At 40.0% G+C, this 27,261-nt stretch overlaps 1 protein-coding gene across 4 annotated transcripts in view; it reads right to left on the bottom strand.

The window, feature by feature from the left end:
* Window positions 1-27,261, bottom strand: part of phactr2 (phosphatase and actin regulator 2) — a 45,528-nt gene that overhangs the window by 9,480 nt on the left and 8,787 nt on the right. For 2 of the 4 annotated variants that reach the window (XM_005947325.2, XM_005947327.3), the window contains exons 2-10: window positions 7,591-7,776; window positions 6,677-6,751; window positions 6,293-6,433; window positions 5,086-5,334; window positions 3,218-3,749; window positions 2,822-3,000; window positions 1,928-2,084; window positions 1,507-1,562; window positions 62-123 (exon numbers count right to left, since the gene is read on the bottom strand). In XM_005947325.2, the coding sequence (XP_005947387.1) occupies window positions 62-123; window positions 1,507-1,562; window positions 1,928-2,084; window positions 2,822-3,000; window positions 3,218-3,749; window positions 5,086-5,334; window positions 6,293-6,433; window positions 6,677-6,751; window positions 7,591-7,776 (1,637 nt within the window). Of the gene's footprint in view, window positions 1-61; window positions 124-1,506; window positions 1,563-1,927; window positions 2,085-2,821; window positions 3,001-3,217; window positions 3,750-5,085; window positions 5,335-6,292; window positions 6,434-6,676; window positions 6,752-7,590; window positions 7,777-18,660; window positions 18,896-27,261 lie in introns of those variants that run through there. The other 2 variants (XM_005947326.2, XM_005947328.3) reach the window with 2 other exon arrangements.

Below are 27,261 nucleotides of genomic sequence, written 5' to 3' on the forward strand. Positions count from 1 at the left end.
TGTGTGTGTGTGTGTGTGTGTGTGTGTGTGTGTGTGTGTGTGTGTGTGTAATTTACAGTACCTTTCTCGTGAGCCTCCTTTTAATCTCTTGCTTAGCTTCTTGTTCCTCTGCTTCATTCTTTTCTGCATGTAGAGAACCAGCAGATTGATTTCACACCTACTATGTCTGCAACAAGTTACTGCATCTAATTATATACACAAGCTATAATTTGCAATATTAAGCCAAGTGCATGGCTATGCAGCAGTGTGGCTGCCATTACGTAAAACAAAAGCAAAAAGGCGAAAAAAGGGAAATCAGATGAAATCTGAACGGCAAATATTCTTGTGAAATATTCATTGAATTGCACCATATATACACACACACATATACACACACGCGTATATATATATATATATATAAACAGCTTGGTGAGGGGGCACTGGAGAAGTCAGTGACATCTAGTGGTCTCATCCAGATTGAAACAGAAGTCATGCAGGATTTATGACACCTAATCCTTTCCTAGCACAACACATACACAGTGTTACTTCTCTTCCTGTGTTTAAAGGAACACACGAGAGCCTTGCATTATTTCTCATGTGCTATGATGACACTGAGGCTGTGTGCTGCAGACCGAAACGTTTTAAAGTCTGCAAATCAACCTTTCAAAAAATAAATAAAATAATTAAATCAGAGGATAAAGTTACACAGATACCCAGTAGAGCTGTTGCTCTTGCTCTTGACACTTTTACATTACATTACATTATACACACAGTATTATATAATTTTACCGAATCTATTTGTAGATAAATTCTTGCCCACAAAGGGATGAACACCAGAAACAATATATCGGAACTTCCTTACCGCTGTTATGTATGTGGATATAACCACTACACGTATGGACTATGTGTATATCTGTTCTATTGACTGGGAATATAGGCATTCTTTTCACCTACAATAAAGCAGTATTATCATTGTATATTAGGGAAAGAGGTATCATGCATTTGTGCAGTTAGACCAAGAACAAATATACTGATTGAAGCAATGGGCAATTCTTAAAACAGGTGAGACCATAACCGCTAGCAGAGTTATTTTATTCATGTTCAGTAGCATGACAAGCATGCTCGTTAGTGTGCGTTGGAAAACGAATGACTCAGACTAGCTTCTATCACTTTGGTATATGATCACCAAAGAAAATCCCCTCACAGTGTGATTGAACACATCACTCCACCGTGGGAGACACAAAGCTGCTAAAAGGCAGTAATTCATAATTTAGACAGACATATCTGTCTCATCCATCTGATTAATAAGACACGCAAGGTCGTATCTGAAGATCTGAAAGTGGCAGTAACAGATTGTGGCTGGGCAGCTGAAACAGCACAATACCGGCTTTAATGTGACCATCCTCATGATAGCTCTTGTGATATGGTTGCAGGTAGATAAATGACATAATTCGGGCTTTAAAGCATTATGACGATCATAAAAAAAAAGGTGTATCACGTCACACCTCTGTTGAAGAGTGCACTTACGCTTCAGAATGTTTCTCTGCTCCAGCTCCTCTGTGGTTGGTCTTTGGCTCAGGCGTCTAAAAAGAGAAAACTGTTTACACTCTTTTTACGAGCAGGTATGGATTTAATAATTCTGCAGGCTCGTGCAGAGAAAAATCCAAAATGATCAACACTTAAGATGTTGTTTTTTGTTTACACCTTTTGTTGCTGAGAATCTGAAGGCTGTTTTAACACCAGCCAATTTGGCTCATCTGTTAGAAAAGGCCAAACTTCAGGATACATTTTTAATGTGCATCATTTGTAACAGCATACCACCCACAGCTACACCAAAAAAATAAACAACAATCTCTGTTGTTATCCTAAAGCAATGCCAAGCTTGAGAAAAAAGTAACACCTAGCCACATTTTCACAGTCCACTTTGTATGTGTGTGTTTGAGTGTACCTGACTAATTTGCTGCCAATCTGCTGGCGTAGCTCGTGCCTCTCCGTCTCCGAACTCCGTGGCAGAATGTTTTTCTCTTCCAGCTCTTTCTTGCTGGGTCGGTTCCCCAGTTTAATGTTCAAGGTGTCTCGTCGGCGGATCTTGCTGGCAAGAGAGGCTAGAACAGAGAGAGAACAGGCACGGCTAGTAACAGTCTTCCGGGGGGTCAGCTGTGGATCATAATGAACAAGCAATGAAGAAAATGAGACGTTTAAAAACCTGAAACATCAACAGAAAGTCCATTGTAATGATAAACAGATTAAATGCTGTTTACCAGTGCTGGTTAGTTTTGCAAGCAAAAGTTGCATCTTTGACAATTTTAACAGCATGACTGCACGAAGCAAACATTGCACCGTCACAGCAAGTTGGGTGGCTTCACAGTCTGACTGCAAACGGTTCTTTCACTTCATCTTGGGAGCAATGAGCCCTTGAGCTGAGCAGGATGTAAAAGCTATGGATGTGTTTCTGCAACCATTCAAGGGTTTATACACATCTGGTGACATTACATATTCTTTTACTGGAAGTGTCTATTAGGTAGCCATGAGCTGCTGGCCTACTGGTCAGTTCCACAACTCTGAATCAGGATACGCTGTCTTATATTAAAACCAAAGGTCATGTGTCATTAGGTAAAATATATATAAAACATATTTATTTGCAAAATAAATGTGTTTTAACCATAGTAGCAGGACTAGCAGGGCTCTTTAGTTGTGAGGCAACAGTTCTAATTATTGACCCACTGCACTACATCCTCTTAAACACATCACACCCCGCCTGCTAACTGACATGTCGAAGTTGAGTTGTTTAGGTGAGCTTCTCTTTAAGTTCTGCAGCTGACGTGACTGTTGTCAAACATACTGTTTGAGTCCTCGTCTTCCTCCTCCTCTTCTTCCTCTTCATCCCGGTACAGGATTGGTCCGTCAGAATCAGAGTCACTAGTTTGGCTGTCTCTCGGCCTATCGGGTATCACGGTCACCTCGGCCTGCTCTGTTTTTACCCTGGGTCGCTGCGGCTTTTCTGCTTCATCCTCTGCTGACCTGCAGGAATCAATAACACAACAGTGTGACTAAACAAATTTTAATAGATTTATTGTCAATTATCTAATTTCATATAACAGCAAATCATATAAAGATTAATTTGTGACTTCGTTAAGGTTACTGTAATGCATGCTATCGAATTTAGATGCAGTCAAAGTGAACATAAGGAATTCAAGCAATCAGCAACTTGCATGTACCAACTAGATTTTTACAGTACCTCCGGCTATTTTCAACAACATTCTCTGTTTCTCTTTTCTTCGTTCCACCTCCTCCTCCCTCCTCTTTTGTCCTTTCCTGTTTATCGCTCTGTGAGCTGCCGCGCGCCTCTCCATCTGCGAATGATGTGTTTTCTGTAGCAGTGTTGACATGAGAAGACTGACTTGTGGTTCCAGGAACCGCACCTTTATGGGTATCTTCACCTGCACGCGATGCGTCAGGTGAAGATTTGGGATCTTGGACAGAGTCCCCCTGAGCTCCCCCTGTGTCATTGCTTGAGACTTTAGATGAAATAGGTTTGGTGTCTGAGGAAAGGCGAGAAGCTTTTAAGTCTCCAGGTGGGTTAAGAGTCTCTGCAGAGGCTTTTTGAAGTACAGACGATGAAGTCGGAGTGTCTGATTTCCGGTTGGCCTTTGCATCTGTCCTTTCATTCTGTGCTGCAGAGCCAGTGTCCTTTGACGCACGAGAACGAGGTGTGGAGGTGGTGGTGCTTTTTGTTGTGCATCCCGTCTTCTTTGGATGAGAGGACTTGGCTGAGGAGGACAGAAAATCAGACGTTTTTGTTTTTCTAGATGCTCTATTTTCTGAAGACATGCACAAAAACCTCCTAATATGCTTATACAAATTCTATGTTGTAAAAGACAAATATTTATGTGTTTTAAAGTAAAAATGTCATCAGTAATATATGTAGTTAATAACACGCGTATGATAATGTGAGAATCATCCCAAAATATAAGCAATGTTTATATTCTGTTTAATGGCTGTTGGCTACTTAACCCAGGGAACTATTGCTAGTAGTCATACACCTTCTGTTCAAGTGAAACATTTTGATTGGCTGCATGGATAAAACTGAAGCGTATAAAACGCGATGTCTCACTTTTGCTCTCTATTTCAATCAAAGTAGTTTCACCTAAAGTATGATCGGCCTTGAATTTTATTTTTCAAATGCATCACGTTTTTTGTCTAGGCTGTGCAATGCCAGAAAACGTAACCATTTTTGATTAATACATAATCCAAGTGTATGCAGCACATATGGATTCCAATATTTACCAACTCTTAAACTTAAACATAATAGAGTAACTATCTAAACATATCTTCTCCATTAAAACTGTGACAAACACAGAATACCTAAGGATATACTGACTACTAAAGTATGTTTTCAAGTCTATGTGAAGTGTCTTTGTGTGCTGGTAAAAACACCCTTAGGAGAGGGGGTGAACTTAGGATTTCGAAGTTATTCAAACATTAATGAAGCAACGTTTGTGCCACTTTCCTGAACACACCACAAAAGACACAAATATCCTCTGAAAGGACTGCATGAACATCACATGCAGTGTTCTAAGTTTCGTTTAACCATGCTATATATTGCAGCACAGACACACACACATATACACAGGAAGCAGGGGGATGATCATGCCCTGGCGTCATGCTAGTGAAACCACACAAGCTCGTCAGATTGCTCTCTCTCTCTTTCTTGTTAAAGTGGCGATGTTACACTGACCTCACTCACTTTGCTTGCTCAGCCCCTCTGACACACACACAAACACTGCAGACATTTCTAGAGGTTCACAGATAAATCTTTACTTCTGCTTTCTTGGAAAACAGGCAGATATTGTAAATGACATGCTTTTTTATAAGGAAAGCACATCGTGAAGAGGGAGAAAAGGGGAAATACTAACCACTTGACAGAAACTTCAATAACATTTGCACGAGTGTGCACATAAAGCCATGCTTAGAAGGAACAAACTGCTTAATAGTGACTCCTATTTTCCTTCCAACAGTGAGAGAAGGGCATTCTCCATGCGGGAATGAGGGAAGGGATGAACACTGACAGGCCAGCTGGTTTCGGTTCTAACTATCTGAACTTACCAGTCCCGCGACCAGTTGTGTTAGTGTTCCGTGGGGGGTTAGCTTTAGCCTGTGTGGACGACCCAGTCTTGACAGTGGTTTTAGTTGTCTTTTTAGCCCCAGAGGCACCATCCTTGTGCTTTGCCGTGGCTGCGGTGCCACCGGCAGGTTTGGATGATGCGGGCGGAGTGGCGCTTGGCTGTTTTTTAGCTTGAGTCTCTCGAGGTCGCGCCTGATTTGCCCGGGTGTTAGGTTTAGTATCAGACCTTTCTAAATAGATGAGAGGGAGTAGGAAGGAAAAGTGCAGCAGTTACAGGTTAATATAAAGGCTGGAAGCAAGATAAAAGTTGCTGATCTGTGCAAACTGATGCACAAATAGAGAGGTGGACAAGCAGAGACAGAGGAGAAAATGAATGATACAGAAAGTGTATGACAGAGCTGATGATGAAGGGCTCTTGTACAGCTTTTCCAGAGAACTGATAGATAATATGTACCCATTAACCTTCCCAGGCTCCAGGGTAGGCAATAGTATGTGTGTTCAGTTGCTGTACTTACAGAGTTTGTTGCCTTTGCCTTTCTGATTATTGACAAATGAACAAACAAATGGCTACAAGTTCAATGCTAACAGGGTTGAGTTGAAAACAGCACAACACTTAAGCAGCATCAGACACAAGAACAGTGGCCTGTCTCCTCAGGGAGAGAGAGGCATTAGGAGGAGAAGATACAGCTCTGTTCAAACTGTGAATGCCTATTGCAGGCTGATATAATGGGAATATCTATCTGAACACATTAGACCCGCTCATTGATCCCACAGCGAGTTCAATGTCAACCAGAAAGCTGCTGCAGATACTAATGCATTCCACAGCCCAGAGGAAAAGACATCAAAGCACCTAAAAAAAGCTACAATATTTAGATCCAGTATATAAAAATGGAACAGTTCAAGGGCCGAAAAAGCCCCACATTCCACAAAATGTGAGTTCTCTGTAGAAGAGTAAAGTTTTCTCAGCATTTAGCAGGTCTCTAGCGACAACCGTTTCTTGCTTTAATTTTCAAACAAATAACAACAATGCATCTATATATAATTCTTCAATATATGCAGGTGGAAGACTGTTACCCTGGGCTTGTAACTTCAACTAGTACAGGAATCTGATGGTTAGAGACTCCAACCAGCCCTGGATTACAGGCCAAAGTATGACAAAGGTTATATTGTGACTGGTCCAAAGGTTACCTGGTTTCTCCTCAGTTCTGACTGGCCCAGTTGCCTGTTCCTCCCGCAGTGTTTCTTGAGACTCAATGTCGACTTTGACTTCCTCTGGCGTCAAACTGGATGTGGCATGGCCGTTCAGATTTTCACTGATGACTGGTTCATCTAGGGGAGAAGAAATAAAAGCTGCGTTTTAGTCATTTTCTCCATCTCCTGATATGACACAAACAACATGTGACAAAGTAAAAAGGCTTTGAAGTGTAAAGAACAATAAAAAAACATGTTAAGATGTGTCTTACAAGGTGAATTGCTTTGCTTTGTAATAAGTAAATGTCATAATTTGGGGAAGAAGAGGTGTGGCATTCAATGTGTTCTTGAGCATGGATTTGACTGAGGCATAGGACAAACCTTGGTCTGGGATGAGAACTCCTTTCTTGATGAGCTCCTCCCTCGTTTGTCTAGTGGAGATTTTTCTCTCTAGAACTGAAAGACCAACAAGCTCAAGTTCAATATATTTATTCGAACACATCAACAACACAATGCCAAACCACATTTTACACAGTTTGCAACTGCATGACGTTGAAATAAGAGACGGGGTGACGAACGGGCCTGCCTACAATCCAGACCTGTCACCCCATGTAAACATTTTGCACATTAAGAAAAGAAAAATGTGACAAAGGAGACCACATAATGTTAAGTAAATGAAATCCTATATATAAACAACTGTGTGAATATATTTTATACTGTTTTCTAATAAATGTGGTGTTTAAATTACTTGTAAATCACCACAATCTGCTTTTACTGACATGGAAATGTGGTTGTGTACTGATCTCAGACCCCTCCCCCCCGAAAACTTTGACACCAATAAATAATCTAATTATAAAGAAAGACGTTCTACTTCCCAGTTAGCACCTTATATATCCTATATATCTAAACTGCCTGAGCGCTAGCATTAAAGGGACATAGAGGAACACAACTTTCATATAAACACAGGAAAAGCAAAAGATAAAACCTAGCAGCTTTCAGGAAAAAGAGTCTCTGGTTTTTGTATTTACCTCTGTCTCTCTTTATTTCCCAGCCAAACCCCTGAGGAATCAATCAGCAAGAACTACAAACAAACCATTCACTCTTTTCCTTTTAAAGCTCTTCTGGGAGCAACAGTGCTCCATTTCACGCGTAATGTTCCACACAAATCCAAAAATGCAATCTGAGATATTGACCAGACACTTGATTGAGGAGAACAAATCAGAAGCGACTCATCAGCTTGTTGATACAGTGTCATTAACATACACATCCACACACGGACACACAAGACGTCCTACCTTTTGAAAGATCCTGGAACTTGTCGCTGGTCTTCTTCTTCCTCCACTTCCAGGGTTTGAAAAGTTTGCCCAGGGTTGACAGCTTGCCTCGCTGCTGCCGTGATGCATGGGCATTCTGGGCATTGGCAGAGCTGTCCACCGCCACGTCGCAGCTGGCCAGAGATGTTGATTTCTCCAGTCCCTCAACTAGAAGACACGAAAGCAGAAATGCATGTAAATAGGAGAAAAGCAATATCAGCGTGCAACCCAGGCAGGGCCCTTATATTTGCATATTATCCATAAGCCTTTGCAGCCTTTCTCTAGGAGAGCTGGTCTCTCCTACAACGGATATGCAAAGATAATCCTGCCATCTGGGCACAGGAGATTCTTATTCTCAAGACCAACACTTCCAATTTAAATAAAAATAATAATACTGGACCTTAATTTCAGTCAAACTAGTTTATTTTAACTCCTTTATACTGCACAAATACTACAAGTATAGGCCATCTACGATGTACACATGTGTTATATGTTATAAAACAGATTTTTCTGCCTTTCTAATACTCCTTCTTCTTCTGTGATATACTGAACAGCCTGAATCCCACCCTTCAAATTACTCAACTGAAATGATCCGAGAAGGTGAAGGACCCTCTTTACTTGAAGTGCTCTCAAACATATGCAATCATCTGACCCCCTTCCTTCAGGTCACAGCAACATGATGCTCAAAATAGAGTCATAGCACTTAAGATTCATTTTTATTCCTGTAGCCATTTAAAGGACGACAGGAAAAATGGCTCTCTTAACATAATGGAAGCTTCCACAAACCACAGTGCACTTTATCTGGCTCTATAGTTTGCATTTTTTATGTGCAGGATTATAGCGGTGTTTATATTTTCAGTCTGTATTTACTGGAATTGTGTTTATATTTTAATAGTGTAGTGTTATTTAGTATTATACACATCTCTTTAACAAGTGATTACTGGTGTTTACTGCCGAAGGCTTGTTCCTGTTAGTTTCCCGATAACGCCCGCCTATATTATCAGGAAACTAAAAGCTTTAAATGAAGACAGATCCACACACGTTTTTAAGATGGAGCCAGCAAGTGTTAAAAAAAAAGCTGAGAAATAGTCATATTTGTCGCGCTCTACAGGTCAGTCAGGGGCGAATATTTGTTTTTAACAGTATTTGCAGTGCGTGCGCTTGTGTGTGTGTCTTGGCGAGATCCTTGTCCTCCCACAGCTCCTCCTCTTCCTGCTGAAAGATTAGAAGAGCTGTGAAACTTCTGGGATAATGTCGACAGTGTGTGCAAGTGCGTGTGTGTGTGTGTGTGCAGGAAGCTTACAGAGGAAAGAGAGGTGGTGTGTGTGATTCCTCAGATTTAAGCAGAGGAAGGCTTTTGTTTTTGCAGCTACGTAGCACTGCTGAATCACCGCTGACTCTGTGGAGCCCAGCTAGCGGCAAATGTGTATCATTTTTTCCGCAAAAAACTTTTGAGTAATTTATGTCTTTTTTCATATTTGCACTCCCGAAGAAAAGGTCAAGTTATTACTGCTTGTAGGAAATGAAGTTCAGCGATGTGGAAGTATTGAAGGAGCTGTGTGCTTTTAGCCCAGAAGTGCTCTTAAATGACAGAACAGCCCCAAAACCATGCCTTTATGAACACATGGCGCAACATAGAAGAGCCGGCTCCACGGGACTAACTCGGCCGTCCATCTGCATCTAAAGGGAAATGGTCACTTTTTTGAAGATGCCAATGTTCACATTTTGGACAGTTTAAATGAGGACTGAAAGAAGCCATCTATGTCCACTGTGAACGACCATCTTTGAATAGAGGTGGTGGTTTATGACACCAACTGACTGCCATCTCAATCCAGTTCTGAGATCCCTTCCCAGACGCCTTGACGACCATTCACATCCTGTGCCATTTGACCTCAGGAAATCACGTGATAGGGTGGGGTTAAGTTTCACGATGAGCTCACCCGAAACCTCGGCTGATTGTGACCTACACTCGTTTTCACACCTTGGCTCGTGTGATTAGGTCGAGGATCAATAGGGGGTCCATGACCCTCTCAGGGACACTCCCACAGAGCTTAAATCTGGGATTCTCCATCATTTGACTCTTAGAACTTAAGAAGCTTCTCGGATGAGAGGTGAAAGCAACTTAAAGAGGTCCAGACGCTTTTCTTTCCAAGCTCCTCAGACTAAGATGACCTGGATGACTGAGAGCCTTCACAGACACTGTGCTGAACACTTTATTTTTATTATATTAATATATTTAAATGCAGTCAGACTAAGTAATAATAGATGTTTGGAACATTAATCAGCCATGTGCAGAAATTAAAAGTAATTACAAAACATCACACCTACAATTTGCATTACATAAAAAGCCTGGCTCAAGTTCAACTTCAGCTGATATGTCTTCAACACAATACTTGGATGTTTTTCACATGAAGTCATGGTGGTTGTTTTCTCCAATTATGTGGACAGCTTCAATTAATTCTGAAAACAAAACTTTAAAAGATGCAAGATCAAGTGCACGATCCAGGATCCTGGTTACACTAATCCATAACAATTTGTATTCTGATTGGCAAGAGGAAATATACTCATGAGCGCAACCTACATTTGTTGACATGGCAGCAGCCTGGTTTAAAAAACTAAAAAAAAAATACAGAATCATCGCAAAACCTCAATAGCCGAAGGCCAGGGACTCTCATGTCATCTGCAAACTGAGATAAACGCAATTATTCAAGGGAGACGATTTAAGGGAATTCATTAATTCATTCTTTCAAGTGCATTCTTAGAGAACTCCTAAATTTGCAAATGCTAGCTACACATGGAAGGAATCACTATGCCTGCTCAATAAAAATAATAATGCATTCCCACTCAGCTCATGTCACTCTAAATACTTGCCGACAAGAAAACAATAAAAGTTGGTTGAAAACAGAACAGTGCAGTGTCAGTACTGTTTAAGATGCTTATGCAGCCCCATTGTCAGCAAAAAAAAAAAAGAAATCTGCCAGATTTCCACCAGACCAAAGCTTAAAAAACACTCAGCTTAGCTGACCAGATGATCCAGATGTTCATTTTGGCAGTAAAGAAGTTGGGTAACCATTTGCCTAACAGCAACTAAAGTCACTCAGTCAAGCATTTCCTGGCTAAGCAGATCTAGTGGGTCAAATCCATTTCATAACCTTCAGCTCAATTGAAAACTATCAATAGCCTGATGATTGGTTGGCTCTCACCAGCATTGGCAGATAGCTGATTCGCACTCTGCACAGATGGACATGGGCTAAAACTGATGAGTGTAAACTATCTCTGACTGCTGCTTACTGCTGATGAAGGATCAATGCATTGTTTATTCACACGCTGTGAGTAAGTAAAGTCTACATAAGTGTACATTTTTTTTCTACTAGTGTTGTTTATTTTCCACGGTGATGAGAAAGTCTCTCTTTTTCCCCTGCATTACTGAAGCTAACGTAAATGTGCATCGATCAAAATATTTGTTGGAACACTGCCAATTAAATATGATTAAACCAAATTCACTCAGGTTTACAACTAACAAACTCTTAATATCTAACAAATAATATCGAATCTTCTTATTCTGTCTATAAATTTAAAGACAGTTTTGCAGGTTTTAAAACATTTGGTGATCTTTAGCAGATCTAAACTAAATAAAGTAGGATTATTATAACAAAAAACTGATGTGTCATTAGCCTAAAGTGTAAAATGAGGGTCAGATTAGAGCAGGGCGATATGGCCAAAAATATTTATCACGATATATATTTGAAAATTTGCGATAACGATATAACCAACGATATAATTGATGCGAGACAAATTACACTACGAACGATTACTAGCGAAAGACAGACCTTTTCTCTTTATTTTCACTTATAAAAGAACGGTTTTTATGTACATTATAAGCTTTATAAAAATGTAACAGTGCAAATGCAAATTCCTTGCTGAAAGTTTAACCAAAAGGCATTTCCAGTAGAAATGGGCTGACATATCCTGAGCATAACCATGTATAATATCCACTGAAGTTAAAAAGAGGTGCTTTGCAACATTAAACTGCAGTGTGCAGTACGTATTTTTCGGACCATAAGGTGCACGGGATTATAAGGCACATTAAGCGAAACAAAGCAGTCAGATAAATCAAACTTTATTAAACTCATTCTTCTTGCTTCCTCCACTTCTGTACCATTGATTCATTAATGTTGAATTCTCTGGCAGCTGCTCTATTCCCATGTTGTTGCAGTATATTAATGACTAACCTCGTATTGTGGATGGATTATCTCAGTTGTTCTCCTGACTGAAGTTTGGTCCGTTTACAGCATCCTGCCATGCGATTGCATTTGTCTCTAACCATGAAGAACCTTCACGTTAACTTTTATAAGTGGAAAAGTGTTAGTGTTCGTCCTCCAGCTTCACTGTTTATGTTATGCTAACATAGCTGTGTCGCTAGCGATCACGTAGCACATCATTATATACCAGCTAGCCCAACTTCAGTAACCCTACAAACGTCACTGCTGTTTAGTTTCCTGTCTTCATTTATGTTGGAAGTGATAGCAGAGCTGTACGTTTGATTTTTTTCAGAAATCTCTCAGTCAGAACATGCTATATGATGCTTAGGTAACTAGCGAAACTAGCGAGCTAACTTCCGCTAGCTTCCTGCTAACTTCTAACTCCGTTAAATGTAATAACTTTTGTTTTCATGGATGCCTGGAAGTTAAACTTTATAGTTACACCTGGTAAAGCAGCAATGCTGATCGTTTTATTAAAGATGAAAGAATTTAGACAGTTTTTAACTCTAGTGATGCTGCAGTGTTGTTTGACCTGAAGCATACGGAGTTTAGGACCCAGATTACTCCCAGATTTAAGAGCATCTTAGTCCGACAAATACGACAATAACGACGGCCGCTTGCATGTTCTGCAAAAAAATGTGCTTTGTTGTGTATCTGACGGACAAACACCAAACCAGTTCCACATCACGAAGTTGCACCATTTTTACAAACCAATTCTGGTTCATCTGTTTCACTCAACAATCGGCCATGTGCGTATGAAAACAAAGGCACTGCGCATGCGCGTTTTACTCCCATTCTATCGCGATATTTCATTTTCCTATCGTTGCCTAACATTATACCGGTATTACCGTGAACGGTATAATATGGCCCAGCCCTAGGTCAGATAGTAAGAAGTAATATAACTAGAGCAATATAACCATAACAAAGCACTCTGCTTTGTTAAAGAATGCTCGTAAAATCATAGTTTCATTATTGCTCCCAACAGTATTGTGATCACCTTTATCACATCGAGTGCTCAAGGACAAACATGTACATAAAAACAATGGCAGTAAAGAGTGAAGACATGGAGAAGTGCAGCACAGAGCCCCCTACAACTCTCCTCAGACCAATGTAGCACCCTCTTTTTGCACACACACATACTTTGCATACACACACTCATTTCCTGTTCCTGTGTTGATATCAAATCACAACAATAGGTGCATTTCAGCAGCTACTCTGTACCGCTAACGATGGGAAAATCGGTAACAGCGATTATCATCACCATTAGGCCAACTATCAAACTTCCAGTGGGAACCAAACAGGGACAATGGATTGACTGACTACTTGCTGAGAAAAGAAAATGAAACGAAGAGGCAAAAGAAAACTCACTGCTTAGTTTAGAGAAGAAACAAAGCAAATCATCAAAAGAGATTCATCTGCTTCCCATTTTTCGGAACCGATTGTAATACAGTCTTTTCAAATTCCTGGTTTCACAGTTATGTAATTATCATAAGGAAAGGGGAAGATTTGAGATTCATGCTGTGTTGTGTAGCAATGCAGGAAATCTAAAGCCTGCATTGCTGTGACACATGCATGAGGTGCTTACACTTACACCGAATGTGTTCAACGGCAGAGATCTCACAAGTACAACAATAAGTCATCTTTTCCGAGAAAATTACACCTACAGTTAATTTATTGTTCTCACCTCACTCTGCAGAAATTCCAATCATTCCGTCCCCCAAACAACTGACCAGAGGCTGATGCTTGGAGGCGGGCAACCGTTAAATAACTCTTGATTTCCATCTTTATGTATACGACTATTATCGACATTTAAAGAAAAAAAAAACTTGGCGATTTACTGTAGCTACATTGTAGTGGAACAGAAAATAGTGAATATACGGTCGATATTAGCTACTTTAACAATTTCTCCACAGTAATTGAACCTGCAGCTGCAGGGTTGTTGTTTGTTCTTTAGTGAGAGATTGCATGATGGTTGATTAGTTTATGTTTTCACTGGGATTCAAAATGTATAGGAGCCAGTCCTAAGGGTGCACTGTTCCGGTTAGATGTCACTAACAAAAAGACAGAGGTGGCGCTAGAGGTGGAGCTGGACTTGGCGGTGTTGAAAATGCTAAGATTTTTACTGGGAGTGGCTAAGAGGGAAATGATTAGAAAGTAGTATATCAGAGGGACAATCCAGCTTGAGCTGTTTGTGGACAAGATGGACCTGACACGTGCAGGGAAGGGACACTGGACAAAGCCTGTTGAATATGGAGCTGCCATGCAGACAGAAAAGAGGAAAACCTCAGAAGAGTCATGGGTGTAGTGAAGGAGGACATACAGTGTTAGTGTGACAGAAGAAGTTGCTCGCTTGTGTGCGAGATGGATCTGATAATCAGTGAGCTGATTTGGCAACTTCTAAATAAAACAACTAAAAAAAAAAGAGGACGATCTCATTTATCTGTACTTGTCTCATTTCAGCACAGTTTGAGAATTTCTAGGTTTGTGAACACTGTGACGGCACCTTATGGGACTAGCGATGTATACTATACCAGCGGTCCCCAACCTTTTTTGCGCCACGGACCGGTTTATGCCCGACAATATTTTCACGGACCGGCCTTTAAGGTGTCGCGGATAAATACAACAAAATAAAACTAGTACCGGTACCAAAAAAAGAAGATTTATTCATAACACACGTGAAAAGACCCAGGAAACAGAGTTAATGATAAAAACAATAACAAAATAACACTGAAAACCGATAAAAACCCTGAAAACCATACATTTCACGCCTGAGCCTCAACTCTCGCGGCCCGGTACCAAACGACTCACGGACCAGTACCGGTCCGAGGCCCGGGGGTTGGGGACCGCTGTACTATACTGTATACTGTAAACTGGGGAGGCAGGATTAAAAATAGTTGGAATAACCAGTCTTTGGGACTCTATCGCTTGTGTTAGTGCTGCTTTTTTTAGCTTAGCCTATGCCCCAGAAGACACAATATATATATATAAAAAACTTCTTTATTGTGAAGTGACACTGGGTAAAATGAAAACAATATATGAAACAATATGAAAACTCTCCACTGCACCCACTGTATGTGCTTCTTTTGCTACTTTTTAAATGTTTGATTGTTTATTTCGCGCTTGTTCCTCTTTGTGGTGAACACCACAGTTGTCCCATTCCTGTTCAAGCCCACTGACACGTCTACATAGTCAAATATAACGGTGACAAATATAATACCTTGAGGCAGACAATGTTAGTTTACTGTATGTGCAGAAATAATGCTCAATGACTGCTACATCAAACACAGCAAACGTTTCAGCTGTTCATTACATTACACAAACAGATAAACACCACTGCCAATCTTATTTGCCAATAGGTCGAACACTGTCAACAAGGTAAGTACTAACAGATAACAGCTTTAAACATGTTGACTTCTTTTCAACTAAAAAAATTTTTTTGTTTGTTTTTTTTAAAGTCGATCTTGCCAGGCCTTAATCTATTGTATCTATTAAGAAAAATATACACCATCATAAATCAACAAAATCAGGTTTTAGGAAACCAAATCAGAGGAATTAAGATCTTCAGTTCATCAATCTGCTGTTTAACAGCAACATATGTTATGCTGTCAGTATTTGTTGTAACTGACAGTTGCTTTAAAATAGTGCTGTATTTGATCTCTTGAAATTAAACTGTGTACCTCTAAATCTCAGTTTAATTCTGGGATGTTGTTACACATTACAGATGCTGACTCGACTCCATTGTTCCACAATGAATTTTACACTGAAACAGCTGAAATGCAATGTCATGCAAAATGGGTGAGTCAGGACTTAGATATTTTGCAGCTGGGTGGGATAATTAGAAACAACTTCAGAGACAACAGACGACCAAATAAAAGAGACTTCAGTTGCCAGTTGCCTTGACAAACTGCAAAGTCTTATATGTATCGCCTGATATAATATTTAAGGGTAAAAGAGATGTATTGTGACAGAGCCAGCAAACTCTTTTCAGACATTATTGCCTGAACATGTGTTAAGGAGGAGGGAAAAGGGAGAGGCTTCCTTCCTTCACTCCAAGTCACCGGGGAGGGAAGAAGCAAGCGTCACAAACAGAGGAAGAGGGATGGAGGGGGAGAAAGAGGCAAAAAGAAACAAAGGGAAGAAGAAAAGATGAAAGAGGGGAAACACAGGGGGAAAGGGACACTGAGGTGGGGCATGAGAAAATGTGGGATTAAAGAAAGAAGGAACAGGGAAAGGAAGAGAAGAAGACAAGGCAACAAGAGGTGCTGGACAAGAGTGGAGGGAGGGGCGGCGCTGGGCTCTGCAGTTTTAACACTTGGGTCATTTCTTCCAAATCTTTCTCCAGCAAAGGCTGGACAAGCATTATAGAGCTCAACTCATGATACTTGCACGACTTCAAAGCTCAGGCTAAGTCTGGAGTAACAGAGCAAAAAGCAGTCAAACAGGAAACCGACCATGTTTTAACTTCGGTAGAGAAGCTCAGAGATCTCAGTATTATGTTAATGATCTTTCAATAAGACCCTGAGAGAAAGAATTCCACTTCTGCTCTTAGTGCTGTAGATTCAGCATTTAAAGCCCACCGCATCATTATGAAGTCGTAATGTAACCATGCAGGACGTATAGATCATTATTATAGCCACCAGGTTCCTTTGCATGTTGACTAAAGTGCATTACAGTTGAGTCTGAGTTTTAGTTTAAATGCTGACAGAGCCATAAAACAGATTTAGTTTTGTTTTCATCCAGAGTCATGTGTCTCATCCTCTACCTCACTGCCTTTAAGCCTTCCCATAAAAAGTGTGATTGAACGTGAAGTGCCTACCTTTATGGCTCAACGAACCGACCAAGGACTACAGATGGGAAAAAAAGGCTTTGATTGTAAAAACAAAGCATTCGGGTTCAGTATTTGCCAGTGTTGCATATGAAAAAAGCTGATTAAAATGACTCTGGGAATTAGATACACAAAGAACTCCAACAGATTAACCAATGAACAATCAGTGCTGCAGTTTAGTATGCAGATGAAAGAACACAAACTACTCTTTTTGTTCAATCTGTAGCTCATAATAAGCTTCAATGTCATTATAAAGCTGATAAACACTTGATGGTTAGACTGTTTCATTTAAGAGTATTTTTTCCTTTTCTTTCTATTAGCTTCAGCTTCATAATCTTCAAAATCTGCATGATTCCTAGTTTGAAATGATAACACTTTGGTGTTGCCCCTCAGACTGCTTTGAGCTGACAGGAAGGCAAGAATAACCCAAATGACCACTTGTTTTAACTTCAAGTATCTAAAAGAGCATCTCTAAAAGTACAACATATGCAACCTTGCAGCAGATGGGCTACAGCAGCACAAAACCACACGGGGTGCCACTCTTACCAGCTAAGAACAGAAAAATTAGGCTCCAGTTTGCACAAGCTCACCAAGAGAAGATCGGACACACATTAACTGGTCTGAAGACGTTTTGATTCTGATTGCAGGGTTAGAACTTAAAAACTTTGAAAGCGTGGATACAGCCTGTCTTGTATTAATAGTTCAGGCTAGTGACAGAGGTCTAATAGTGTGTGGTATAATGTCAGTCCATACTTTGGGTCTCTGAGTGCCATTTAAATGGTAAATGGTAAATGGCCTGTATTTATATAGCGCTATCTAGATGCCACAGCCTACCTGAATATAGTTGCTGACCATGTACATCCCTTTATAACCAAAGTGTAAGCATGCCCCGCTGCAAAGTTCAGATCATCTCAAGATGATTTCTTGAACATGACAATGACACTGTCAAATGGCCTCCACAGTCACCATATCTCAACCCAACTGAGGTCTTGGGACACAGTGAAGCAGGAGATCCACATCACTGGCAAATCTTCATGATGACTGCATGATGCTGTCATGTCATTATGCACCAAAGATATGTTTCTAGCACCTCGCTGAATTTATGCTACGAAGACTTAAGGTAGCTATAAATGCAAAAGGCGGTCAAATCCAGTACTAGCATGGTGCACCTAAAAAACTAGAAAGAAATCTGAAGAAGTCTTCATTAAGGAGATAATTAACTCACTAAGGAGTTACATTAATCCATAATTTAAATAATAACAGGTTTAAACGTAGCTCAGAACTCCAGCACTTCTCATTTATCCAAAATTAATATCTTCTGTAATATTGCATTTCCTGCTGCTCTTCATAAAAATGACCAGGCCTACTTGTTGACTCACTGAGTGCTGCTCAACAGCTTCGTGACTGTATTTACTGTGCTCAGATAGACAGCTCGATCTGGGGTCTACTGTAGGGGCAAATGGTTACAAGTTTAATCTGCGCTCCTTCCGATCATCTCGACCAATGTCAAGTTGGCTGCTAAATACATAAAGTCTTCATTACCTAGTTACAACAAGCCAGCCTTTTAAACAGCTCTTGGGTTATACAACACTGCATCCTGTTTTAAGACAGGCTGTTTCACTAGTTTTTCTTTCTGCTATACAACAGTTGGTTGGCAGAGCCAACGATAAATTTAGAAACCCCCTACACACACACACACACACACACACACACACACACGGCGTAAAATGATGCAAGAATAAAATGAACACACATCTATTTAGCAAACTTCCACTGACGTTAACGGTATTTAGCGCTGCGCTTTGTTTGAACTGTGTCGAAGTTATGCGACAGAAATGTGAAAGAACGAAAACAAAAAACGAGAAGACTTCCTGAATAAAGATAGCGGATTGTGTGTGAGAGAGACAAGAGGAAGGGAGACTGCACACTGCACGTATACACACACACACACACACACACACTCACCGCTTGCAGTCTGAGACACGGCAGACACGGCGGTCTGACCCATATTCGGCTTGAGCACCGGGCCGGACCGGGCCCCCGAACCCGCTATCACGGCTCTCTATCTCCGCATAAACCCCGTCCTCCGCCGCCAAGCGAGTTCATTTCAAAACAAAGAAGTTTTTACGCCGTGATGGCTCAGTCACTGGAAACTTGGTTCACTCTCTCACTCACTCTCTACTACGTCGTAACTTCCCCTCCCTCCACCACCTCCTCCTCCTCCTGTGAGCGGCTGAAAATGCCTCTCATTCCTCTATGCAGATTAGGGACGCTGCTGGGGTCAAAGGGCGAAGGGGTCCGACACTCTCAGCCGCTGGTTTACATCGGCCCAGATCACGAAATGATGGCACTAACCTAGAACTGCGCTCCAGTGAAACTTGAGGTGAATGTGACTCAATTACATAACTATTTTCACAAACCAATATTGTAGCCTTAGTGCATTACACAGCTTTTGTTAAAATTCATATTGTAACTATTGTATCTATCTAACTTTTGTGTATTGTCTTCTTTTTTTTAACCACATTATGCAGTCATTTGCAGTATTATCACACATGTATCCTTGTCACACTTATATGTTTCATATCATCAAACAAATTTTAATATTAGAGAAAAAAATAACGCCAGTAAATACAAAATTACGTTTTTTAATTGCAATTTTATAGAGTATTATAATTATCATTGGGCAGCAGGGTGGCATGGTGGTTAGCACTGTTGCATAACAAGTTCCTGGATGCAATTTCACAATTTCTGTATGTTCAGCCCTTGGTCTGTTTTTCAGACATTTGTGGAAGAAGACATAGTTTTAAAGAGCTCCCTGACTTTGAGCTATCATTCTACTGTCACAACAAGTCCGTTTGTGAGATTTCTTCCATCCTAGCTATTCCGCAATCACTTGTAAGTGTTACTTTATCAAAGTGAAAGTCTTTCGGAACCATAGCAATTCAGCCACAGATTGGCATACCACGTAAAGTTACAGAGTGGGATTACCGAGAGCTGTGCGTAAAAGTTGCAAACACTGCTGACTCAATAACTGTAGTGTTACAAACCTCCCTTGGCATTAACATGAGCACAAAAACTGTGCACCAGGAGCTTCATGGCATAGGTTTCCGTGGACAACAATCACGGAAACCCATTACACTTTCTTAGTCCAATAAGCTGAGCTGAATAGGTGTAAGGTGCAATGTGTAGGAGGCCCAGTACGTTTGTGTATGTTGTGCATTTGAATATAAATATTTTAACTTGTTTCTCCATCTGTGAATTCTTCACAGAGCAGGCTGGAAAACGTCTCCAGCTAATGCTAAGCTAATGACAGCAACAGAAAGCAATTAGAGTCAGGGGTGGGAAAAGCTGGTATCATGCAAAATTATGTCTGGGCGTGCACAATAAGTTGTGTGTTGCAGCAGGACATTTACCTTAAATATTAAATCCAATTTATTTCAACCTAGAGTACTTCCCATAAATGGGTGATGTGGTGGCATGACCTCATTAGAGCCTTTCACATCCTGAAATTTGACTCCACTGAAGGAGTCCTGTAAGTACAAAATGGTCCAAAATTCCCCCTGTGATCATTGGCCATCTCTGACCTGCAGGTTCCTCTAAAGCCTGAGGTTTGAGATTACAAAGGAGGCTGAAGCAGGTATTAAATCCAAGGGTTAAATTATCCTTTGACGTCAAATGAGTGTGCTCTATAAATATGTATAAATTGTGTGTGTTAGTAACTCAAGGATCACATTTCATGAACCAATGAATCTAGAAAACCAGGTAATTCCAAAGAGTTATGACAGATTTTCTTTCTACTGGATGTGCCTGTGAATTTTAAGCAAGTACAGTGTTTCTGGAACTTGTGATGGGTCTTTTACAATATTACCCAATATTAAAAATATATAACAAGAAACAAAAAGATGATAATAATGGCATTAATAAGTTGCTACATTGCTAATATGATATGTAGTGTACTTACTGCACAATACGTTATACAGTGGCATTTAAAACCTGTGTGGCAGTGCATATCAGTTGTTTTTAGACCAAATTTAAGGTCCTCCTTAGCAACAAATCCACTCAGTGGATTTATAGTCACACTAAATATTATTTTATTGACATTCCAGCAGCCCAATAGTACCATCTAGCACAATAATTAAACATCTGAGAGCCTATCTCAGAAACCAGGCTTGGGAAATGACAATATATTTAGCTTACAGCCTATAATTAATACATAAATGAGTTTACAGTCCAGCTCCAGAGGAAAAGCAGTAGGCTTTACCCTGCAGGCAATTTATTATTAAAAAGGAAGATGACAGTAGTGAATCTTGAACCAACCCAGCAGTGAGTCATTCAAAAGAGCGCAAAGTCAGTCTAGTGTTGTCATTAGGTGCTCTACTTGCAGCACACACAAGTAATATCTGTTTAATATTAGACACAAGAGCACACATCACTGCTCAGTGACAACTGTGGCAAACTGTGGCAAACTGAGTCAAACGCTGCCACTGACTCTCAACACGAGAGTCAACTAACGTGTGTGTGTGCATGCATGTGTGACTGTGTGTGTCTGTCTTTGTGTGTGTGTGTGTTTGTGTTTATAGAAGAGAAAGCGCAAGAGAAAGAGAGCTTTGGCCATCATTACTGTCAACACAGTGTCAGTTGAGACCTTGCAGAACAGGGCTTGACAGAAATAAGCCATTAGTACACACGCTCCCTCCCACTCTCTACACACACAAACACACACAGACACACACAGCAGCAGCATGAGCAAATTAAACTTGCCTGATCTGGACACGAAACGACTTACCATTTGGGCCAAGACTGCCATCTAGTGTTAAGCAAAGTAAGCATAAGCAAACTGACTTCAGGTTAACTGGGAGATGATTTGTCACAAAGTTGTTCTTGTTCCATTCATAATTCTGTTTCTATGTGGCAGTGCTGCCCTCGCTCCCTGATCCCATTTCCCCATAAGTCATTAAACATCAGGAAGCCACATGCAGTCCTGGCATTTAAGCAGCCACAGCACAGAGAACATTGTTCTTAAGGATTGTGGCAGAATGAGAAATAAAGCCAACATTGACCTTTAAACAAAACTAATTTTGGAAGTTTTGTTACAAAAATGAAGCAGTGTATGGATTTTGTGTGTGTGTGCAGACTCACTCACCACTTCTTTTCTGCTCTGATTCGATAAAACCCAATTACCTGCCCCTTGATTGTGGCTTATTTCAACCTAACTCTAACTCAGTTCTTAAGGTGACACGGATGCCATCAAGTCCAAAGAATATGTGACATTTTCTTGATCCACCATATTAACAAATGACCCCTTTCAATTGCTTTTGTGCTGGTAACATGCAGTGTTACCATTCAGTATACATTTAGCTTTGGAGCTGCCAAGTCAACCACACAGTTATGGGGCTGTCATTAGCGAATCAGATGGAAATGGATAATTGAACAGGAAGGAAGCCGGTAAAGAGGTGGGAGGATAAAAACTGAGAATGAGAATGGAAGTACTTAGAGAGGTTAACAGCAGAATATGACTATGTTAGCACTTACTGGGAGGTAATGTCATTTACACAATGTACCCACAACACATACTGAATTTGGAGCACATTTACACGTGTTAAAGGACAGAGATAATACTACTGAGAGCACACACACTGATTTCCAGACAAGACAGCACAACATTCAGTCTCAGAGGGTATTTTCACTGGTTCCTTTGGTTCCCATAATCCAAAGATTCTTATGTTTTTGCCTACACCGCATTTTTAAAATTAATTATTAACAGTGAAAAAGATCCGTGTTGCATTTCAGTTAAATGTCAGCACAATAGCATGAGGTAACTTTTTTCCATAGATAAATGATATTCATTGAACTTAGTATTTTCCCTTTGGTCATCCACCCACAGAGGCTCTATGCTCCACCAGTGGAGCCATCCACATAGATTCAGAATAACTGAAATAATGCACAGAGATGCACATATATGGACTCTGTCCAAAATGGATCAGAGTCAGACATGCATTAGCTAATTAGCTAAAAAAAAGAATGAAAACTGAGCCAAAAAAGATTTGAAGATAATGAATCCTTACCCGAAACAAGCTTGATTTCAGCTCATCCCAACAAAAAGACATGAGGTCTAAAAGGATAAAGATGATGTCATTTTAAACATTGACTACTGAGTTTATTGTATGTGCGTGGTTTTATGGTTACACACAAGGTTACATAGATTAATGTTAGCATGTATGGTGGGATATTATATTTTAATGTACGCCTTTATGCATTTTTATGTATAGTTATTTTTAATTCTATATTTTCAAATGGGTGTCTCTGTTCTCAGTGCAGGACAATTTTCATTTTTGAATTTCATGAGCTTTATCATTCACTGCCCATCTGCCTTAAAACACACACACGCACATACGTGCGCTCACGCACTACTTGGGTATCATTTATATTGATGCACAGAGCCTTGACCCTGCCTGAAACCATCAAGTACAATTAAGACACCATGATGACAAAGAGTAGAGCTTGTGTTGCCTCTAGAACCAGACAGACAAATATCAGCTGACAATAGCAGACATTATGTATGCTTCCAATAGAGATGCCCTCATCCTGATGTCACACCAGCTGGTTTATTGACTACCGTGTGCACTTGAATTCTGGAGTCAGAAGTGACCGTATTTGGATAAGGTGGAGCTGGTGACCCTGGAAACCTGATTCGAAGTATATACCTTTCTTTGCAGTTTAATACACACTTACTGATGGGATTCATTTCAAAAGGATCACAAGTTCACTGAAGGAGTGAGTTCAGACAATGAGATTATATAGATTTTTTTTTTTTACATTATATTGATTTAGTGTTTCATGAAAACTGATTTTTTTTAGTGACTCTATTTCAAGGGATTGCGAGGCACCTCTGCAGGGGCTTCACTTCTCTGGCCTGGTGGCTATATTTGTACTTTTTCTGTTAATGCTAGGCCTTCAGTGCTGCCACTTTCAGTTCTTCAGCTTTAAGTGTGGGGTTTCTTTGCTTTAATGTTTGGTTTTATGCAAGTATCACTATGAAGTCAAAGTGTCAGTAACCAGATCTCAATCAGACTGCGTTCCTGTAACTTGTTTCCAAACTGCTGGCTTAATCTGAGCATCCCATAAACGTCCGCATGCATACTGTTCCTTTTTTCACCCGTAGTTATTCTGCTATCGGCCTCGTCTCCTGGGGGCTTCCCATGACACAGCGCTTCTTCCTCATCGAACTCTTTCCACTCTCTATTCATACACCACTTTGCATTTAATCATTAGTTATTATCAATCTCTTGCTCTCCTCCACAGCATGTCTTTTGTCCTGTTTCCCTCTCCTCACCCCAACTGCTTATGTCAGATGTCTGTCCCTCTGGTTCTCCTGGTGGTTTCTTCCTCTTAGAAGGGAGTTTTTCCTTCCCACTGTTGCTAATCGCTTAGTCATTGGGGATTTGTCTAATTGTTGGTGTTTTCTCCCTATTATTGTAAGGCCTTTATTTTACAATATAAAGGGCCTTGCTGTGAACATAAAATGAACTGAACTGAGCAGTGAAATGACCAAAACATGCCATGAAAGCAGCATCGCCACATTTCACATGTAAACTACCTGAAAAACAGATTACTGATCAGACACAAGATTTTGATTAGATGAAATTAATACTTGTGCTGTAAATCTGTGCAAGATTTTTAGGGATTTATTTGAAATCAAGAGTACTCAGCTTTGAGTATGAGAATGAATCTCTCAAGGTAACGCCTCAGGAAATGGACTCTGCTTGTCCTGACACTAAATAACTGAGATTAACAGAGGGAGATTGACCAATTCTCTAACCGGAACAGCAAAAGGAGAGACAAGAGAGGTGAAGGGGGCAAGGGGCCAGAGGAAAGGAAGAGAGTCATCAAATATTAAGTAGTAGCCTCAGCAGAACAAGAGATAATAATTGTTTAAGTGCTTCTTTTCACAGCCTTTCTCCCCTCCCCTTGATTTATTTATTAAACAAAGTTTTTTTTTTCCCCCAGAGCACAGTCTAAGAAAATTGTCCTAACCTAATATTATTTTGCGCTTTCATAACTCTGTATGTGTGGCTGTCCTTTACATGCACAGCACAACCAGTTTTAGGAGGTCTATGTGAAGTTCACCTAATGGATTTTCTGTGTTATAATCTAACTAACCTTTTTAAGAGTCAGTGACGGGACTTGTCTGAACCAGGATCATGATTCAGACTGCAAACTGTCATAACAGTCAGGTGTGACTCAGCAAGGAACAGGCCCTGTTATACAAGCAAACTAAGCTGAGAAGAGAGGAACTTATTTTAAATGGTCTCAGTGTAAAACTAGTCAATCTCTGTAGTTCTGTGATGTTTCATTCATTTAAAATAGTGTCTGTAAAATATATGATCAGCAACACTTACAGTATCTTATTCATCTTTGCCAGGTTTGATAATGTTCAGTAGAATTCAGTAAAACAGCTTTTTTTTTTTTTTGCATAGACTAGGAGATATTGCAGTATTAAACCACCTTAAATCATTTTCTCATTCAGCATATTACTATAGCCAGATTTTCATGCATAATTAGAATTTTTTTAAATAAAATTTCCAGAAAAAACATGAAAGATAGTCTCAATTATTGAACAAATACTGTGCAGCTCTGCTGTATAATAATATTAAGGGTTGGGCACACTTATTTTCCAAATGGATCGTTAAAACATTACAGAAACTGACAGTGTGATAAGATCTCATTGTTGATTGAATAAGTGCCAGTCAAACCTCAAATGATGGAAAACAGTTCTCTCTAATACATCAATGTTGAAAACAAAGTAGAAGTGGTTAAGAAGAAACTTGGTAATTGCGTTTGTTTCATGTAATAACTTGAGAAAGCCTTTGCCTCATCAGTTTGGTGCAGCGGAAGCTGGACTTTTTAGTCACGTGTTTCGTGTATGTCAGCATTTACCCATTAAGACTATTTCCATTGCACTGTAACACATTTTGATTCCATCAATATGCCAACTTTTTGGTCAGCACCAAGTGTGGATACAGTTTTAGTGTCGGTAGAGGGAGGCCTTTAGTGAACTTTCACTTCAAACTTACTTCTTCTTTCATTAGGTTTTTACAGTACATAGCCACTAAGTACTGAGAAAAAATTTCCAGTTTTATAGTTTTTTTCCTGCTGATAATAAAAAAATCATAGTTTAATATTGGACAAATGTAGTTCTGCTCATGATCATCTCATCTCTACACAATGGATGTAAGTCTCAATGCAGCATCTGAATCTAACTAATATCCAGTGTTATAAACACAAGTTTGCCTATTCTCTCCACTCTCAACCCTCTTATGTACCTAATAAAAGCATTTTTAACTGGTAATATTAACTGTATAATATTATAATGCAACAATACAGTAAAGGCTACTGTCATCCCTCTTTCCATCTGCCAGCAGGCTTGTCTGAAATCTGATCTCTTGTTTGTTGTATTCTGTTTGGCACAACCCATAAGCCGCCATCACTGTTAAAATGTTGCCTGTATAAATCAATAGTTGACATCCTGCCAGACAGGCAGCCGGAGAGCTTAAGAGAACGTGAGCTTGAGAGAGGTGAAAGAGAGCGAGAAAGGCTGAGAAAGAGGCACAGATGAGGACCAAAAGAGCTGAAGGAAAGACCATTAATGTCCTGTGGGGTCTTTAATAATAACCATAAAATAATGGCCACCGTGGCAGGAAAATGTAAGAGCAACTGCACATAAGAGAAAATGGCAATGGCACGACTGTTTTAAAAGTGTGTGATGTGAAGGCTTAAGAGGACACAATAGTCTAACTATATAAGGCTGGATTTACCCAAGAGCTGCTGTTAATTACAAAAACAGCTGTCCTAAGCACGTCAGTCATGTTTGCTCAGTTGTGTTGTGTGGCTGTTAGTCAGGACATTGCTTCTCTTTTGAAGGCTAAACATGGTTTGTTTTAGAGTAGACTCGCCGCTTGATGATGATCCTTTGGCCATTGTCATGCTAGCTCTTACTGACAGTAAGAGCTGTTTTGAAAATGGTTTCTTAAAAAGGTTAGATACCATAAAACAGTTTAGGTTTAAAATACAGAATAAATAATAAAACATCTTCTCCCCTATGATGATATCTTAGTGGCTCAAAGAGTGACATGAGGATCATTCTCTTTAAAAACTTAAGAGAGTTGTACTGATTTATCTGGTGTACCTGTCAAACAAGTACGTCAAACTGTCAGTCTGAAACTATGCTGTTTTACCAGGTCAAGTCTCCTCTGTAATTTAAATATTCATGTTTGAGAGAGAAACACAAACAAGCACAGTGGCATTTGTGGCATAACTGAAGTTAGGTGTGTGTGGTTTCCCCCCTCAGAAAGGTCATCACAACTTTAGCAGCTGAGTGCAGAGGTTGTTGTGTTATCAACAGTCTGTAGGAGTCTAACCTGCATCGATATAGTGCAGACTGCAGACGCAGTAGTAAATGACTCATGTTATACAAGCGTGTGCAAATCTGCAGACTGACCTTGTGTTTTCTCTAAAACACATGCATTCAAGAGTGGGCAGAGGAAATATATCCACACAGTAGCACTA

The sequence above is a fragment of the Haplochromis burtoni genome, unplaced genomic scaffold (genome assembly GCF_018398535.1).
Source record: "Haplochromis burtoni strain Fernald_Lab_line unplaced genomic scaffold, NCSU_Asbu1 Contig_46, whole genome shotgun sequence".
Lineage (NCBI taxonomy): Eukaryota > Metazoa > Chordata > Actinopteri > Cichliformes > Cichlidae > Haplochromis > Haplochromis burtoni.